General features: G+C 44.7%; 1 protein-coding gene across 1 annotated transcript in view; it reads right to left on the bottom strand.

Moving 5' to 3' along the window:
• DDB1 (damage specific DNA binding protein 1) overlaps positions 1–19,731 on the bottom strand; it is a 36,395-nt gene that overhangs the window by 13,687 nt on the left and 2,977 nt on the right. Inside the window, exons 3-16 of the mRNA XM_010384945.2 lie at positions 19,540–19,656; positions 18,945–19,166; positions 15,429–15,543; positions 14,258–14,355; positions 12,632–12,790; positions 11,357–11,440; positions 10,645–10,761; positions 9,942–10,044; positions 4,321–4,396; positions 4,114–4,222; positions 2,143–2,321; positions 1,878–2,041; positions 1,693–1,800; positions 1,336–1,543 (exon numbers count right to left, since the gene is read on the bottom strand). Coding sequence (XP_010383247.1) covers positions 1,336–1,543; positions 1,693–1,800; positions 1,878–2,041; positions 2,143–2,321; positions 4,114–4,222; positions 4,321–4,396; positions 9,942–10,044; positions 10,645–10,761; positions 11,357–11,440; positions 12,632–12,790; positions 14,258–14,355; positions 15,429–15,543; positions 18,945–19,166; positions 19,540–19,656 — 1,859 coding nt within the window. The remainder of the gene's footprint in view (positions 1–1,335; positions 1,544–1,692; positions 1,801–1,877; positions 2,042–2,142; positions 2,322–4,113; positions 4,223–4,320; positions 4,397–9,941; positions 10,045–10,644; positions 10,762–11,356; positions 11,441–12,631; positions 12,791–14,257; positions 14,356–15,428; positions 15,544–18,944; positions 19,167–19,539; positions 19,657–19,731) is intronic.

A 19,731-nucleotide genomic window follows, 5' to 3' on the forward strand; every position in this document is an offset into this window, starting at 1 on the left:
ATTCTCCTGCCTCAGCCTCCCGAGTAGCTGGGACTACAGGCGCCCGCTACCTCGCCCGGCTAGTTTTTTTTGTATTTTTAGTAGAGACGGGGTTTCACCGTGTTAGCCAGGATGGTCTCGATCTCCTAACCTCGTGATCCGCCCGTCTCGGCCTCCCAAAGTGCTGGGATTACAGGCTTGAGCCACCGTGCCCGGCCTGAAAGTGACTTTCAAACTACTGCCTGTGTCAGAGTCAGCTGGAGGGCTTGTCAAAACAGTCTGCTGGGTCCCCTCCCAGAGTTTCTGATTCTGTGAGTCAGGATGGGGCCTGAGCATCTGCATTTCTTTTTCTTTCTTTCTTTTTTGAGAGAGAGTCTCAGCTCTGTTATCTAGGCTGGAGTGTGTAGCAGTGCAATCTAAGTAAGCTCACTGCAACCTCCACCTCCCAGTTTTGTTTTGTTTTTTTTGAGACAGAGTTTTGTTCTTGTGGCTGGAGTGCAATGGTGGGATCTCAGCTCACTGCAAACTCTGCTTCCTGGGTTCAAGCGATTCTCCTGCCTCAACTCCTGAGTAGCTGGGATTACAGATGCCTGCCACCACACCCAGCTAACTTCTGTATTTTTAGTAGAGATGGGGTTTCACCATGTTGGCCAGACTGGTCTCGAGCTCCTGACCTCCGGTGATCCACCCACCGCAGCCTCCCAGAGCTGGGATTACTGGCGTGAGCCACGGCGCCCAGCAACCTCCCAGTTTCAAGGGAATCTCCTGCCTCAGCCTCCCAAGTAGCTGTGATTACAGGCATGTACCACCATACCTAATTTTTGTATTTTTAGTACAGACAAGGTTTCAACATGTTGGCCAGGCTGGTCTCAAACTCCTGACTTCAAATGATCCTCCTGCCTCGGCCTCCCAAAGTGCCGGGATTACAGGCATGAGCCACCATGCCCAGCCAGAGAATCTGTATTTCTAACAAGTTCCCAAGTAGTGCTGTAGCTGCTGGTTGGGGCCACCCTTTGAGAACTCCTGCTCTAGAGGGACACAAAATGATCTCTAAATTACGGGTTATGAAACAATCATCTGAATCACCTGGTAAGTTTTCTGAAAATACAGATTCCAGAGCTCAACCTCAGACCTACTGAATCAGACTCTGAGGAGGATTCCAAAAACCCTGCAGTTTTAAAAAACTTCCCAGGTGTTTCTAGTGGGTAGCCAGATTTGAGAACCTCTGCACTATACCTCCCATCTCAGTTACTTATGACTTTGACACCGGAAAAAGGCTTTGAGGTAAGGGTTTGAGGAAAACATCATGATCCCCTCAATCAATAGCTTTCATTACATAAGGAAAAAGAGACTCACCTGTCAGGATAGCCATCTGAATTGAGGGGACACATGTAGTTCACTTCCTTGAGGTTGACATTTGAGAAGACCAATTTGTGGTTGCTGCTATAGATGACAGTGGGGCGGTCAGAGCAAGCAAAGACGTTGGTGGTAGAAAGAGAACGAAAAGTCCTCAATACGGTGGGCTGGGTGCCTAAAGTCACCTTCTTACGGTCACTCAACAGACCTACAGAGAGAATGACATCAGGAGAAAAGAAGGAAGAAAACAGGACAAATAGCTGGCCTGTGAAAGTTCAAAAGCAGAACCCTGGGACTTCTGTGTAATTCTAAGACTCCAATTTTGAACGAGTCCCTCACTCAAAATACTACTCTCACCTGTCTCAATGTTGAGCCCAAAGTAGAAAAGCGCTCCATCTCCCAAGGCACAAAGGAGGTAGTGGCTACTCTCAAAGGTGGTCATCAGGATGGAGCGAGGAATGATCTCTGTGAGAAACGGGGACATTATGTTCTTGTTCCACATTTTGACTCTGTCCCAACCCAGGTCCCTAAATGACACATACCTCCACCCAGCATCTCCTTGTGCAGTAGTTCAAAAGAGGGCAACTTCAAGATACGAGCCGAGATATCCGTCCAGAGGCCAATGGCACAAAGAGGGGACAGTCCATTGCTGTCTCCTAATGGCGTGATGTCCAAGCAAGCCACTTCATGTTCCATCTCTGTGTGGCTGAACAAAGAAGAATATGGCAGAGGAAGGAATCCAAGGATGAAAGAAGTCCTAGAAAAAAGAGAAGGAAAGGAACCAGACAGAAAAAAAAAAACACACACCTGATCTGCCGGAGCTCCTGAGGATGGATCTGCAGATAGTAGAGGGCCCTGCCCACAGCTACCACCACCTGGCTGCTGTTGCAGGAAGCCACACTGATGTTCTTGGCCTGAGGCTCCTTCCATTCACTGACCAGAGCTTTGGGTTCTTGAGAGACCAACCTCACCGATGCTGAAGTGATCTAGATAAAGAGCAGATGAGCAAATGTCTCCAAGCATCTGCCAGGGTCCACACAGGAGTGGAAAGGTGGTAAATACAGCCCTAATAAAGCCCTACGAATAAGCTACATGCAGCTTCTATTTCTTATTCCCCAAAGTCCTGCTAATGATTAAAAAAGACGTCATTTTTGGATGAACGCCTGAAGAAGGCCAGCTTAAAAGTAGCTTACAGCTTCCAAACCTACAGCCAGTGGGGAAAGGCCTATTTCATTCTAACTGAGGCTTACTTGGGTAATACAAACTGCATCCTGTGGGAAGATATGAATACAGTAAGACCCTGTGACCACCAGTTTTTTTGGCTTACTTTTTTTTTTTTGAGACAGAGTCTTGCTCTGTCGCCCAGGCTGGAGTGCAGTGGCGCAATCTCAGCTCACCACAACCTCCACCTCCCGGGTTCAAGCCGTTCTCCTGCCTCATGCCTCAGCCTCCCGAGTAGCTGGGATTACAGGCGCATGCCACCACACCTGGCTAACTTTTGTATTTTGAGTACAGACGGGGTTTCACCATGTTAGCCAGGCTGATCCTGAACTCTCGACCTCATGATCCACCCACCTTGGCTTCACAAAGTGCTGGCATTACAAGCGTGAGCCACCATGCCTGGCTGTAACCACCAGTCTTAGCAGTTTTTCTCAACCTCCAAATCAGACCTCTAAAATATCTAAGTTCTTTACTGTGTATGAGCCAGTTAAATTATTTTAAAGTTCCTTAATAAAGGTTACAAAATTGTATAGAAATATATTGTATAAATTTATCACTGAAATAAAACAGGAAGTAGGTCGGTGACACTGTTATCTATTCATTCATCTTACCTAGCATGATTGAGTTTATATTTAAGGATGAAAGCTCTTTAATAATAGATAGGTGAGCTGGTGCCAGTCTTCAGGCCAATAGTTAGATAACACTGACAAAGCAATGACTCAGTATCTGGGCATGTCCCACACTTGGTTTGCAAACTGACAGAATTTCCCTCCAGTTTTACCAATCTACCACTGCCAGGTGGCTAAAAGGAAAATCGGGTGGGTAAAAAGATGGAGACAGTTCATTAATCCTTAGGCACTCCAGTGCCCTACCCACCAACGGCAAGACGGACTCTGGCCACAGAGTCAAGAATAGCTCAAAAAGTTAGGAGAGAGTGCAAAAAGTTAAACAATGTCAGGGACACACCAAACTTCAAAAAATTGCTGAGGGGTGGAAGGATGTCAGAAATGAGGTTCTCGTGGATAACAAATGCCAGAAAGCTATCTGTCCCCATATCGCAGATAGATTGAAAGTAAGGATCAGAATAGGGTAAGCTTCGGTTACAATTAACATGTGGAAAGAGTCATATTGGATGGTAGCATCATGATAAATTTTTTCTTTTTTTGTGCTTTTTGGTATTTTCCAATTTTTTAAATAAGGATGTATCACTATTTTAACAAAGGGAAAAAATTTGAGTGTCTCGGAAAATAAAATTAGTGCTAAAACAGGATCCGAAACTGTATTTTTATATTTATGTACACAACAATCCTAGTCTACAAAAAAAATGTAAATAAATACACATACATTTGCAGAAAAAAATAAAGCTAAAAGGAGCAACTCTAAGGTTAAGAGCTGTGATCTCTGAGTAGTGGGTTATCTATAATTTTTTTCCCCTAGAATTTTTACATTATTTTTGGAGCCATAAAAATTGGTTGTTTTAAAATCCAGTGGTGCTCTGTACTGCACTCTAGGTCAATTCAAGTACATGGTAACACCTGCCCCTTTCTCAGTTATCACCTGGATAAGCTGCTGATGAGCCACGTTGCCACAGAAGAAAGTCTGCTGATCATCCACGAAACCCATCAGTTCGGTTTCTTCTACCTCCTCTCCATTTAACATGAGAACTCTGCAGCAGAATGGAGGGCCTGGGTCAGCCTGGGACCAGCTTCCCCACCTCACAACCTTCTCACCAGCACCAACAGCTGGGACTGTATCCATCCTTACCTTGTCTGGCCCACAAAAGAGAGCACCAAAGTGTCATCAGTCTCACGATTAGGGTCAGACCGCAGTGGCCATAATCCTGGAACAAGGACCAAGGATTCAGTTGCATAGGACACACCAACACTTAGTGTGCATATCTACAGACAGGGCAGGGCCAGGGGCAGTGGCTCATGCCTGTAATCTCAACACTTGAGAAGGCTGAGGCAGGAGAACTGCTTGGGACCAGGAGTTCTAGACCAGCCTGGGCAAAATGGAGAGACAGACCTTGTCTCTGCTAAAAATACAAAAGAACTTGCTAGGTGTGGTGGCACAAAACTGTAGTTCCAGCTACATGGGAGACTGAGGTGGGGGGATCGCTTAAGACTAGGAGAAAGTGGCCGGGCGCGGTGGCTCAAGCCTGTAATCCCAGAACTTTGGGAGGCCGAGACGGGCGGATCACGAGGTCAGGAGATCGAGTCCATCCTGGCTAACACGGTGAAACCCCGTCTCTACTAAAAAAAATACAAAAAACTAGCCGGGCGATGTGGCGGGCGCCTGTACTCCCAGCTACGTGGGAGGCTGAGGCAGGAGAATGGCGTGAACCCGGGAGGCGGAGCTTGCAGTAAGCTGAGATCCGGCCACTGCACTCCAGCCTGGGCGGCAGAGCGAGACTCCGTCTCAAAAAAAAAAAAAAAAAAAAAAAGACTAGGAGAAAGAGGCTGCAGCTATGATCATGTCATTGCACTCCAGCCTGGGTGACACAGCAAGATGCTGTCTCAAAAAAAAAAAAAAAAAGGTATATATATGGATAGGGTAGCCTGACACCACTGGAAGGGCTGAAACTTGGAGCCCTGAGCTGAAACTCCCTCTCTGCTCCTTCTTGGTTTTAAGGCTCTAAAAAGTTAGTGTTTTTTTGGCCTTTTTTTTTTTGTGAGAGAGTCTCGCTCGGTCGCCCAGGCTGGAGTGCAGTGGCCCGATCTCGGCTCACTGCAAGCTCTGCCTCCCAGGTTCATGCCATTCTCCTGCCTCAGTCTCCCAAGTAGCTGGGACCACAGGTGCCCACCACCATGCCCAGCAAATTTTTTGTATTTTTAGTAGAGACAGGGTTTGGCTGTGTTAGCCAGGATGGTCTCAATCTCCTGACCTCATGATCTGCCCTCCTCGGCCTCCCAAAGTGCTGGGATTACAGGTGTGAGCCACCGCGCCCGGCCTAAAGTCAGTTTTAAAGCTGTTTTGAGCCTATTTTAAATTTGGGATTGGATTATATACATTTCCATGACCCAAAGTCTAAATTTTTTTTTTATTTTTTATTTTTTTTGAGACACAGTCTTGCTCTGTCACCCAGGCGTGGATGCAGTGGCATGATCTCGGCTCACTACAACCTCTGCCTCCGGGTTCAAGCAATTCTCCTGCCTCAGCCTCCCGAGTAGCTGGGACTACAGGCGCGCATTACCACGCCCAGCTAATTTTTTCTATTTTTAGTAAAGACAGGGTTTCACCATATTAGCCAGGATGATCTTGATCTCCTGACCTCATGATCCGCCGGCTCAGTCTCCCAAAGTACTAGGATTACAGGTGTGAGCCACTGCACCTGGCCTAAATAAATTTTTTAAAAGTACACAGAAAAGTCTCATTTCCATACCTCCCTCCAACCCATTCCCCAAACAAGTAATCAACAAAAGCATCTTGTTTAGCCTTCTAGTAAAGAGATGGGGTGTGGGGGGATCTTACTATGTTGCTCCAGTCTGGCCTCCATCTCCGGGGCTCAGGTGATCCTCCCACCTCAGCCTCCTGAATAGTTGAGGACTACAGGCCCACCACTCAACACCAAGCTTAATTTTTTTTTTAATTTAAGGAAATAGAGTATTACAAGCAAATACAAATATAATATAGTTAATCAAGCACTATTCTGCACCTTGTTCTTTCGTTTAACAATATATGCTTAAAGCCCTTATCAGAACACAGTATTTGTGTAAATCATTTATCCATACAATTATTATTAAATTATGCAGATTAACAAATCCCTTCTCATGACATTTACACAGTATTTTGCTATAACATACAATGCCACAAGAAATAAGCTTGTATTTTTATGTCACTTTACACATATGAAGATCAGGTAGAGGCTCAGAACTGGGACTACTAAGTAAACTGCTAAATGCTGTGTCTGATATTGCCCAATTCCCGTCTATAGAGGATGCACAAGCATGTTTATTTTCTCACGCCCGACCAACATCACATGTGGTCACACTTCTGGATTTTGGTCAACTAGTAGAGTTGTTTGGTGTTAATGTGCATTTCTCAGGACTGCTGCCTGTCCATTCATGTCCTTTGCTAGTCTGGGGACAGAAAATTTAGTGATCTTCCTATACATTTCCTATAAATTAGGAAGACTGGGCCTTTTGTCTACAAGATGAACTACAGAATATTTTTATCCAGTTTGTCATTTCTTCTGACTTAGCTAATAGTGTTTTGTTTTGCTTTTGCTGTAAAGTGTTTTATCTTTATATAGTTGAATTTATCAATCTTTCTTTCTGGCTCCTGCTCTTTTTAAAGTTTTCCTGGTCATAGTTATGGCTTCATTTTTTTACATTAAGTTTTTCATCCATTTAGATTCTAGCCAAGTGTACATTTGGCAGGCAGTAGGAACCCAAACTTGTCTTTTCCCAAATGACTATCAGTTATCCCAAAAACACCATTTATTAAGTCCCAACTTTAAGCTAGGCTCAGTGGCTCATGCCTGTCATTACAGCACTTTACAAGGCCAAGGAGGGAGGATCGCTTGAGCTCAGGAGTTTGAGACCAGCCTGGGCAACATAGGGAGACCCTGTCTCTACCAAAAAAATAAAATTAGCCAGGCATGGTGGCACATGGTTGCAGTCCCAGCTACTGGGAGGCTGAGACAGGGAAGATCACTTGAGCCCAGGAGACTGAGGCTATAGTAAGCCGTGATCATGCCACTGTACTCCAGCCTGGATGACAGAGTGAGACTCTATCTCAAAAAATGAATAAAAATAAAAATAAAAATTTTAGGCCGGGCGCGGTGGCTCAAACCTGTAATCCCAGCACTTTGGGAGGCCGAGAGGGGCGGATCACGAGGTCAGGAGATCGAGACCATCCTGGCTAATACGGTGAAACCCCGTCTCTACTTAAAAATACAAAAAACTAGCCAGGCGACGAGGCGGGCGCCTGTAGTCCCAGCTACTCGGGAGGCTGAGGCAGGAGAATGGCGTAAACCCGGGAGGCGGAGCTTGCAGTGAGCTGAGATCCGGCCACTGCACTCCAGCCTGGGCGGCAGAGCAAGACTCCGTCTCAAAATAAATAAATAAATAAATAAAAATAAAAATAAAAATTTTAAAAGTCCCAACTTTACTCACTGAACTGAGAAGCCACCACTATCATACACTGAATTTCCACATGTAATTGTCATTTCTGGAGTTCTGAATCTGCCCATTAGACTCTGCCTATTCATCAGCAATACAACACTTCTAATTATAGAGGCTTAACAGTACATTTCAGTATCTGGTAGGGTTAACCTGTCTCACAGCTTTTTTTTTTTGAGATGGAGTCTCACTCTGTCGCCAGGCTGGAGTGCAATGGCGCAATCTCGGTTCACTGCAACCTCCGCCTCCCGGGTTCAAATGATTCCCCTGCCTCAGCCTCCCGAGTAGCTGGGACTACAGGCACGCGCCACCACTCCCAGCTAATTTTTTGTATTTTAGTAGACACGGGGTTTCACCACGTTGACCAGGATGGTCTCAATCTCCTGACCTCGTAATCTGCCCGCCTCGGCCTCCCAAACTACTGGGATTACAGGCATGAGGCATCACGCCCTGCCTCTCACTGCTCTTTTTAAAGTTTTCCCGGTTATGCCTGCTTCTTCCTCTTTCCATTTGGACTCATCTAAGTCAAAGGAAAAATGTATACATATTGAGGTACATTATATATAAAGAGAGAACAACTTTATATTGATTTGCAGACCTTGGTGTGTCTTTTTCATTTGATCAACTTGTTCTTTTCATCCTTTAGGAGTATTTTTAAGTTTTCCTTGTATAGGTTTTGCACAATTTTGTTAAATGTAGTCCTTGGTACTTATCATTTTCTTGCTATTGTAAATTGCCCCCTTTCCTCTACTGTACTCTCTAATTGCGTTTACATGAAGGCTATTAATTTTAGTGCACCACTTTTATATCCTGCTACCTCAGTGAATTTTATTGTCTATGGTCGTTTTTCAGTTGATTATCTTGGGTTTATAGTTACATGATCTCTTCCTTTGCAATTTCATATACTTCTATTTCTTTTCTTTTTTTTTTTTTTTGAGATGGAGTCTCATCAGTGGCCCAGGCTGTAGTGCAGCGGCACAGTCTCAGCTCACTGCAACCTCTGCCTCCCAGGTTCAAGTGCCTCTCCTGTCTCAGCCTCCCGAGTAGCTGGGATTACAGGCACCCACACCATGCTTGGCTAATTTTTGTATTTTTAGTAGAGACAGGGTTTCACCATGTTGGCCAGGGTGGTCTGGAACTCCTGAAATCAAGTGATACACCTGCCTCGGCCTCCCAAACTGCTGGCATTACCGGCATCAGGCAACATGCCTGGCCATACTTCTATTTCTTTATTCACCTTTTCCCATACTTTTTTTCATATTCTGAATTACTCCCTTTTTTAAATTGAGATGGGATTCTGCTACACTGCCCAGGCTGGTCTCAAACTCCTGGACTCAAGCAATCCTCCTGCCTCAGCCTCCCAAGTGGCTGGGACTACAGACACACGCCACTGCACCTGCCTTCAGAATTACTCTTTTAAAGATGTGCCTCCTATATACAACTTTAAGGTGGTTTTGTTTTATGATTTGATCTGATTATGTTGTCCTCAAACAGGACATTTACATTTACTGACATGACAACTATGTTCCATATCAATTCTGTCATACTGTTTTAGGTTACGCTTATACATTGTAAATGACTTTCACTGTGTAGCCTCTCTTTTTTTTGGGGGGGAGACAAGATCTCACTGTCGCCCAAGCTAGAGTGCAGTGGCACAATCATGGCTCTCTACAGCCTCAAGGCTACAAACACCTAGGCTAGAACCAAGTAGCTGGAACCACAGGCATGCACCATCACCCCTGGCTAATTTTTAATTTTTTTATAGAGATGAGGTCTACATTGCCTAGGCTGGTCTCAAACTCCTGGGCTTAAGCAATCCTTCCACCTTGGCCTCCCAAAGTGCTGTAATGACAGGCATGAGCCACGCCACCTCGCCTAACCTCTGATCTTTTTTTTATTAAAATTCTCCTGGAATTTAGTAGGAAGATTTACATTTTTTATCTAGAAGTTACATTTATACATGTATCTTCATAAAATATCCTGTCTTTATGAATTCTACCAGTTCCCTCATAAAAACATTAAATTTAATTTATAATCTTTTAATCCCCTTGTCCTATGTTCTACTACCAATTTTGATTAGTTTTTTTTTTAAAGTTTACTTCTATACTTTCAGATATGATTAAGCTTCTGATCTGTTGTTATGACTTTCACTCTTCATTTGATTTGCTTTCCTCTGGCTCTCACCAAAACACCTTCACAACATATAACAAGGCCAAAGTCCCTCATATAAGATCTGCATCCTGTGTTCACCAAAAAAGCTACCTTTGATGCCTGGTAAGTCAATGCTGGCATGCTCGTGGATTCCAATTCCATTCCGGATGATCCGCAAGGAACCCTCCTTGAAAGCCCCAGAGCAAGTGACCAGCTGCAAGCAGAGAAAACATTTCTAAAGAACCCCCTCAAGATACTGGGCCAGTCATACTGATGCCCAGAAAGCAAACACAGTATACCTAAATCCAAGAACCTTTATTGTGGGGCTGCTTTGAGGATGCAGACTTGGCAGAGGTTGATTTCCAAAGTTTTTCAAATTTACGGAGCAGACAGGACATCCTAGTGCAAGAAGCAAAAAGCTTCTACCACTGCTCCTAGCAAGCTTGCTTAGATCCCTGGGACCTAGTTTACTAGAATGAGCAAAGGATCTGGAGTTATATACACCTGCCACTTACTAAGTTAGGTGACTTTGGAAAAAGTTACTTAATCTTTCTCAGCCCTAATTTTCCTCACTTCCGAGATGGCCAAAAATCCCTATCTAGGGTACTTGTGTAATTAGAGATAATATAGATAAAGTGCCTGGCAGACCAAGATAGGCACTCAATAAACAGTAGTTATCCTTGTATCATTCGGATTCATGAGAGGGCTCTTGAAAGTATTTTCAGTGCACCCTCCCCATTCTAGATAAGCATAGCTAGGAGGACACAGTTTGAGTGGGCATATACCAACTATCCACTTTCAGAATGGCCCTTACCTGCCCCTGCCCCTGCCTCTCCAGGTCCACCACGCACATATCCACAATGGGTCCTAAGTTAGTAAATGTTTCCATGGCCACTACATAGGAGCCTTGTTCATTACTGTCAACGTTGAGCTAAGAAGAAAGAACAATGTTATGTTAGTCCTAGAACACCCTAACAGACCCACCCAAAAGAGATGGTTATTGTCCAAAAGAAACTCTCAATAACTAGTTTCTAGATCTGCCATTCTCGTGTTCCAAGGGATGATTCCAGAAGGGGACTGTTGACTAAGGAATACGGTTGTCCTACAGGTGACCCATTAATCAGCCAAGGATGGCTGACCTAGAGTCCATGGATGGATTTCAGAGAAGAAGTGAACGTTTGAAAATTACTGTAAAATGTTTGCATGCGTTTTCCTGCAAAGAAGGTCCGAAATTTTCATATTCTAGAAGTCCATTACATTAAACTATAACCTATTTGAAGGCAGGAGCTGGGTCTTATTCATCAATGTATCCACAGCACCTAGCACCTTGCCCGGCAAATTTGCTGAATGCACCACAAAGACAAAGATCTAGTCAGAGGTAGGATGTTAAATTAACCAAGTAGAAAGCTGGATAGTAGGGATGTGGATAAAATGGAGAGATTCTGAGAGGCACCAAACATAGGAGAAATTTGATGAGGAAACAGTGAGGATAGCGAAAAAGAAACCAGAAACAAGTGTCTTCTCACCTTCACAAGCTGAGAGTCACCCAGGCGAGACCCGACAAACACAACACCATTATCAAGGTATGTCAAGCACTCAGCAATAGAGGTCTGGAAGAAAGTAAGCAACGTGAAAGAAATGAGAATGGACTCCACATGGGATCCAGATACTACCCACATCTCAGACATCTGCTGAGAAAACTCCCAACTGCAGCTGTAATTCAGGACAGTTCTGTTTCAAATTCCCAGGTCACACTAAGCAAACATTTCTAAATCTCTGGTTTGTGATTCTTCATCTGTTGCATCCCTACACTCAAAAAAATCTATCATTTGTCTTGTATATTCCTGCTCCAAAAGATACTTCCTATTTTTTTTTTTTTTTTCTGAGACAGAGTCTCGCTCCACCACCCAGGCTGGAGTGCAGTTGCGCTATCATGCTCACTGCAAGCTCCGCCTTCCGGGTTCGTGCCATTCTCCTGCCTCAGCCTCCCGAGTAGCTGGGACTACAGGTGCCTGCCACCACACCTGGCTAATTTTTTAATTTTGTATTTTTTTAGTAGAGACGGGGTTTCACCGTATTAGCCAGGATGGTCTCGATCTCCTGACCTTGTGATCTGCCCACCTTGGCCTCCCAAAGTGCTGGGATTACAGGCATGAGCTACCGCACCCGGCTCTAAGTATTAATATTAAACTTTTTGGGAACCTCCTCCCAGAACTGAAATCAGCAATTTTTTTTTTTTTTTTTTTTTTTTTGAGACAGGGTCTCGCTGTCACCCAGGCTGGAGTGCAGTGGTACAACCCTGGCTCACAGACTGCAACCTTGACCTCCCCAGGCTAAGGTGATCCTCCTACCTCAGCCTCCCAAGTAGATGGGACTACAGGCACACACCACCATACCCAGCTAATTTTTGTACTTTTTGTAGAGATGGGGTTTTGCCATATTGACCAGGCTAATCTCGAACTCCTGGGGCTCACACAATCTGCCTGACTCGGCCTCCCAAAGTGCTGGGATCACAGGTGTGAGCCACTGAAACCAGCTAGATTGACATTTAATTCCAGATTATATCCTTTTGTTTCCCTTTCTTTTCCTTTTCTCACGGGCAGCTTGGGTAGATTCTCACAGGATCCTGTGAGATTCTCCAATACCTAACTCATTCAATAGTCAACTTCCACAGCAAGAACAACTGTTTGTTGTTAGATGTTAAGTAACATAATTCCCAGAGTTGAGGTGTGGGACCACACACTTGGGATCTTTAGGAACCTAAGAGAACATTGTAGAGGAACAGGGAGAACAAGTTCTACCTCTCCAAGAAGTTCTACACGGAGATCCTTGAGCGTGACGGTGCCATCCATCTGTTCCTCCTTCTCCAAAAGCAGCATGAAGAGCCGGCCTTCCATGTCTCCCAGCAAGTATCTTGAGCCATTAGGGTCCACTCGATTGTGGCACACAATTGTGCTTTGCTGCCAATGGGGAGGAAACAGTCAGAGATTCAGCATCTTCCACACCAGAAAACAAACCCTACTGGACCACTCCCTTTACCAAACCCAGCCATTTTACCGGCAGACAAATCGCTCAGATAACATTACATGAAAATGAGGATAGATCCTATTCCCCATTAATACAAAATGGGGAGCTTTTTTATTTTGAAGATAATTTTCTGAGGAGCTCCATCAATATATCTTATATGTTTACTGATATGTCGTCATTCTGCAGGAAAATAGAAATACACAGAATAGGAAGCTGCTGCCAAAATTCACTAACTATGCATGCTATTACAAATGTAGTTATTTATTCTTAATACCACTAATTACCCCCACCACTGTGGCAATGCTACCACAGATTTTGTTCTTTTTTAGAGACAGGGTCTCGCTATGTCACCCAGGCTAAAGTACAGTGGCTATTCACAGGCATGATCACGGTGCACTGCAGCCTAACTCCTAGACTCAAGTCATCCGCTCAAGTGGCTAGGACTGCAGGCACTTGCCACTGTAGCCAGCTAGATTTTGTTCTTTTTTCTCAAAAAGAAAGTAAAATGAAACTTTTAAGGCTTAATTTTTACAACTTCATATTCTAAATCCATGAAATTTTTGACTTTTTTAGCCTTTATAATTTATCAATATATTACTTTATATGACTTGAGCCCTGAACACATTACATGCAACAGAAATTGCCAAAATTACGGCCAGGCACGGTGGCTCATGCCTGTAATCCTGGCACTTTGGGAGGCCGAGGCGGGTGGATCACCTGCGGTCGGGAGTTTGAGACCAGCATGATCAACATGGAGAAACCTCATCTCTACTAAAAATACAAAATTAGCCAGGCGTGGTGGCACATGCCTGTAACCCCAGGTACTAGGGAGGCTGAGGCAGGAGAATCGCTTGAACCCGGGAGGCAGAGGATGCAGTGAGCTGAGATCGTGCTACTGCACTCCAGCCTGGGCAACAAGAGCAAAACTCCATCTCAAAAAAAAAGGAAGGAATTGCCAAAATTTTCCCTTCTTAAAGTTGCCCCATGTGGTAGTTCATGCCTGTAATTCTAGCTACTTGGGAGGCTGAGACAAGAGGATCACTTGAGCCCAGGAGTTCAAGGCTACAGTGAGCTACAATCATGTCACTGCATTCTAACTCTCCAGCCTGAGCGACAGAGTAAGACCTTGTCTCTTTGACAAAAAAAGTTGCCCCAGTCAATGAAAAGGGGAAGCCTGTTTTGATTATCATTTATCTAAGCTAGCAACCAAGCTCTCCGTAAGCAAATCCAGGCTAATCTCTTTCTGTATTCCCAATGGCCAATGCAATATCTTGTATAAACAGAAAATGGTGTAACAGGCATCTGTGAATCTCCTTTTGACACACGAGAGAAAGGGAGGAGCAAGGTGAGGACAAGGAAAGAAAAGATGAAAGGAAAAAAGGTAGAGAACTGCTGCTCACCTTGATGATAGGAGGGGCAATAGCCAGGTATTTGTCACCATTGTGATAGGTGATTGACTCCTGTCCAATGATTATGGCCCCCCCAAAGGGCTCTGGGACTGCAGGAAAGACAGCAAAATTAGAAAGCTCAGCACTCCGGGTCTGCCAAACCAGGACTGGCAAGAGTACAGGTCTAGTTAGCCCCAAGACAAACTTTAAGATCATCATTATTTTAAAAAGGACATCAAAACCCAGGGAACATGATAGCCTTTACAAGATTCTTAGAATTTGTTGACTGGCCATTATCTAATCCCGGTAATATTTTTACTGCCACTCTTCTGGTGTTTGACTATTCCTATGGGTGGGGAGTCTTCTCCATGTTCTTCCCCATGCATTCTCCCCCACTTTTCTTCTCAACTTCTAATCCTTTCCAAGTAAAAGCTTTTACTTTTTTTTTCCTGGTCTCTACTCTTGTTCCTTAGCTTAACTTCCCCCCATTATCAGGGCCACCATTTAGAAGAGTCAATTTTCTCTTAAGAATTTTAAAACTTCCCTACTGAGTGAGACAAATATAATGTAAGGGCAGAGTTAGGACAAGGAGTGAAGAGGCCTGGATTCTAGCCCAGGCTAGATCATGGACAGACATGGGCAGGTCCCTCTGGCCCTGTTTCCTCATCTATGAGGTAAAGAAATCAGATAAGCTCTACTGCTCCCTTTTGGTTTGTTTTTTTTTTTTTTTTTTTTTTTTTAAAGAGATGGGGTCTCATTACGCTGCCCAGGCTAAACTGAAACTCCTAAGCTCAAATGAACCTCCCACCTCAGCCTCTTGAGTAGCTGGGACTATAGATCCTGGCTTCCTTTCAATTTTAAATGTTATGCCCAGCAATAAAATAATGAGATTCATTTCCATATGCCACTGTGCAAATCAATCTCAGTGTTTTATAGTCAATCCCTCCACCCAAGTAAAAGAGAAGTTATACTTTTGGGGGGAGGAATGAAAAACAGAAAATCTCAAAGACAGAAAAAAACAAAGCACAATTTAGAGAAAGCAGACATAAAGGTGTGGTAAACAATGCACACCTTCAATAATACTGAGCGCCAAAACAAAGGGCAGAGAAGGTGAGAGAGAGAACAAGAACAGGGAACTAGCCTAGACCCGGGTGGAGGCATATTTCCTAAACCCCCAACCAACCTGCAATCACCATGGAAGCTTCAGCTTCGACATTTTCCTGTTTCCAAGGGCCCTTATTGAATTCCTTCTCTCGGAGAGATACCTCATAGGTTTTTACATGCCGCCCCTGAGGGTCCTGGGTGGGGGAAAGGTGAAATGGTTAGCCCTTAGGAAGGGTAAGCCTTGGGCTAAAGAGAGGTGCTGAAAGGGACAAGCTACCACCACCCAGCATCTGACAGTCCCGTCACATCAGCCCTTCCACCCTCATCCATCAGTACACTGACAATCACCAGCTGAGCCTGGGATTAATTCCTAGGTAGACTGCAGCATCTGAGATCTACCATTCCTAACCATTCAACCAACCAAGAAAGGTTTAAAGAATTAGAAAAATGAACTTGTCACACTGCACTAGGTACCATAAGAGATAATGTGTGCCGGGCACAGTGGCTCACGCCTGTAATCTCAGAACTTTGGAAGGCTGAGGTGGGTGGATCACCTGAGGACAGGAATTCAAGACCAGCCTGGCCAACATGGCAAAACCCTGTCTCTACTAAAAATACAAAAATTAGCCCTGCGTGGTGGCGTACGCCTACCATCCCAGCTACTCGGGTGACTGAGGCGGGAGAATCGCTTGAACCCAGGAGGCGAAGGTTGCAATGAGCCAAGATGGCACCACTGTACTCCAGCCTAGGCAACAGAGCAAGACTCCATCTCAGAAAAAAAAAAAAAAAAAAAAAAAGGCCGGGCACGGTGGCTCACGCCTGTAATCCCAGCACTTTGGGAGGCCGAGGCGGGCGGATCACAAGGTCAAGAGATCGAGACCACCGTGGCTAACATGGTGAAAACCTGTCTCTACTAAAAATACAAAAAATTAGCCGGACATGGTGGTGCGTGCCTGTAGTCCCAGCTACTTGGAGGCTGAGGCAGGAGAATGGCGTGAACCCGGGAGGCGGAGCTTGCAGTGAGCTGAGATCGCGCCACTGCACTCCAGCCTGGGCGATAAAGCAAGACTCCGTCTCAAAAAAAAAAAAAAAAAAAAAAAAAAGAGATACTGTGTGTGTGTGCCTGTGTGTGTTCCTTAGCCTCAAGAAACTTACAAAATAGCTAAGTAAAACAGGCATTGATAAGCTACACCTATGACTTTTTTTTTTTTTTTTTTTTTGAGACGGAGTCTGGCTCTGTCGCCCAGGCTGGAGTGCAGTGGCCGGATCTCAGCTCACTGCAAGCTTTGCCTCCCGAGTTTAGGCCATTCTCCTGCCTCAGCCTCCCGAGTAGCTGGGACTACAGGCGCCCGCCACCTCGCCCGGCTAGTTTTTTGTATTTTTTTCAGTAGAGACGGGGTTTCACGGTGTTAGCCAGATGGTCTCGATCTCCTGACCTCGTGATCCACCCGTCTCGGCCTCCCAAAGTGCTGGGATTACAGGCCTGAGCCACCGCGCCGGCCGAGATTTTTTTAAATTGATACAATTCTCAAAAGCATTCTGATGGAGTAACAGTAGAGAACACAACTGATTGCTCCGTTAAGTCAAAACTTTCAGTCCTGCCATTGTCAACACCACTTTCCCCTCCTTTTTCTGAATTAGGACTCATGTCAGTCCTGGGAATGCCAAGGTCACCTTTAAGATGCTAAAGAGCAGGGACGGGAAGAAAGCTACACTCAGCCAGTGGAAGACGGCTTCAACAAAGAAGTTATGGAAGGAATTCAGCAATGTGTTTCAGGGCAGGGATCACATCTTAGTCACTGTTATAGCTCCTGAAGCATGAATACCTTTCACATAGCATTAAGCACCTAAATATTTGTCAAATTGAATTTTTGGCATAAAACAGGAGATAGTAATTTTTGGCTGATGAAAACATTTTCCCATCAATGAGTAGGGTTATGACACAGCTTCGCAAAAAGTTCAAGTGTGGATTTGGGCCTCTGAGACACACATGCAGAAATGAAGATCTGATCACAACTGGCAGCCCTGAAGCTGAGAACAACCAACCTTGAATAATCAACAACATCAAAGTTTTAATGACCTAATATTTACAAAACTAAACAGAGAGAAATTCTAAGTTTTTATTTTAACTCATACTTAGTAAGATCAAACAAAATCTCTTGGTTTCAACCTTATTCAATTGGGCCTTATTCCAACAGCCTCAGAACTACAGTAACACTAAGAAATATACAAAAAGATATCAACACTTCCAACACCTAACAAGGCCATCAAGCTGTCTGTGTGGGACTAGACTATCATCTCCTTCCGTCACTCATTCAGCCACACGCAAATGAACTGATCTTAACGCTGAGTAGCCCTTTGTTAAAGGGCGGAGATTTTATCAAGATACTGGCATGTTAGTCTGGTGCTCTACCACCCCAACCCCACTTAACAGATCTGGACCAGAGAACAGCTGCCCAGGATCAGCTCTGCTAAAGTTTTAGGCACAGACTAAAATAGAAGTTAAGAGCCAGCAAGTTGCCAGGTGCAGTGGCTCGTATCTGTAATCCCAGCACTTTGGGAGGCCAAGGCAGGAGGGTCACGAGGTCATGAGTTCGTGACCATTCTGGCCAACATGGTGAAACCCCGTCTCTACTAAAAATACAAAAATTAGCTGGGCGGGTGGCGCGCACCTGTAATTCCAGCTACTCAGGAGGCTGAGGCAGGAGAATCGCTTGAACCCAGGAGGCAGAGGTTGCACCGAGCCAAGATCAGGCCATCGCACTCTGGCCTGGGCGACAGAGTGAGACTCTGTCTCAAAAAATAATAATAAAATAAAATAAAAATAAGCCAGCAAGTCACAAGTGATTGCTGGACAAAATGTAAACCTCTTCTTAAAAAACACATATGGCTGGGCGCGGTGGCTCAAGCCTGTAATCCCAGCACTTTGGGAGGCCGAGACGGGCGGATCACGAGGTCAGGAGATCGAGACCATCCTGGCTAACACGGTGAAACCCCGTCTATACTAAAAAAATACAAAAATCTAGCTGGGCGAGGTGGCGGGCGCCTCTAGTCCCAGCTACTCCGGAGGCTGAGGCAGGAGAATGGCGTAAACCCGGGAGGCGGAGCTTGCAGTGAGCTGAGATCCGGCCACTGCACTCCAGCCTGGGTGACAGAGCGAGACTCCGTCTCAAAAAAAAAAAAAAAAAAACACATAAGGCATCACCAAGACAATTTCTCTTTACTTAATATAAAGGCCAAGATCTAGATAATTTCTCGACAGCTAAGTTTTAATAATCCCCTAGCACTCCAGTAAGAGAATCAAAGTATAAACTAGGTCATCCTGTGAAATCTCCCAAGGCCCACAACCAGAGTGTAATCTCAGGATTAAAACCTGCTACAAGCCCCAGAGAGCTTGCTGCCTCCACAATAAGTACTACTGCACTCAAGAAGCAACAAAAGTCTGACCCATATTAATTGTGTTGTTCAAAACATTTCAGGACAAACACAGTAAACGTTTCTCTCTAGCCTACCAAACCCAGACATTCCAGTTAGCAAAAACAACTCCTATCACATCAGCTTCACAGTTTCTCCCCCTCTCCTCCCGATCCAGTACCTGGTAGACAAAGCAAATAGTAGGTGCTTGGCAACCATATAGGAACTTGACATCAATGACATGCAGCTCCTCCAGGCGGATGTTGAAGGCCTTGAGTTCTTTATTATCGCGATCTAGTGGAATAACCTTGAAAAGGCCATCATAGAGACGCAGGCCAATCATCCGGCACTCAGGGTCAATGATGCCAATAATGCCGGTCTCCGAGGGGCGGCCAATGCGGTCCTGAGAAACAAAATTGGGATTAGGGAAGAACCTCAACATCCACAGAGCAACAGAGGACACTGGGCACCACTTGCAAACAAAACTTTAGGAGAGGTAGTAAAACTAATGGATCTATTTGATAGGCCAAATAGTTGAAGCCCCAATGTCAGTGCATGTCTTTTTCATTAAACACTGAATCTCAATGAATTACTGCTCTGTCCCTTGGGCCTTGAGTGAACTACAGGAGTCTTTTCTCCAAAAAGCTCAAACCCATAGTGTCTTCTCCTCACTTCTCTGATCGAATAGCGAGCTGCCCCCAGCATTTTAATTTTTTTCCATGAATCATGACAGTCCTACTTAGAAAACTTTTGTCGGCCTAAAGCAGCCACCTCACCTGGACATTGCCATGGGCTCGTGTAATGATGTCAATGCTCTCACCACTCTGCTTATACTCCAGGATGCAGGCATTATACTTCGCTGTCAAGATAAACAGCAGATCCTTGCTCTCCCCCTGGAAACCAATGTTATGCTATCAAAAGAGATTCTTTTTAAAACAGGAACAACCTGTCCAGTCTTTAAGCACACC

Source organism: Rhinopithecus roxellana, chromosome 15 (genome assembly GCF_007565055.1).
Source record: "Rhinopithecus roxellana isolate Shanxi Qingling chromosome 15, ASM756505v1, whole genome shotgun sequence".
Taxonomy (NCBI): domain Eukaryota; kingdom Metazoa; phylum Chordata; class Mammalia; order Primates; family Cercopithecidae; genus Rhinopithecus; species Rhinopithecus roxellana.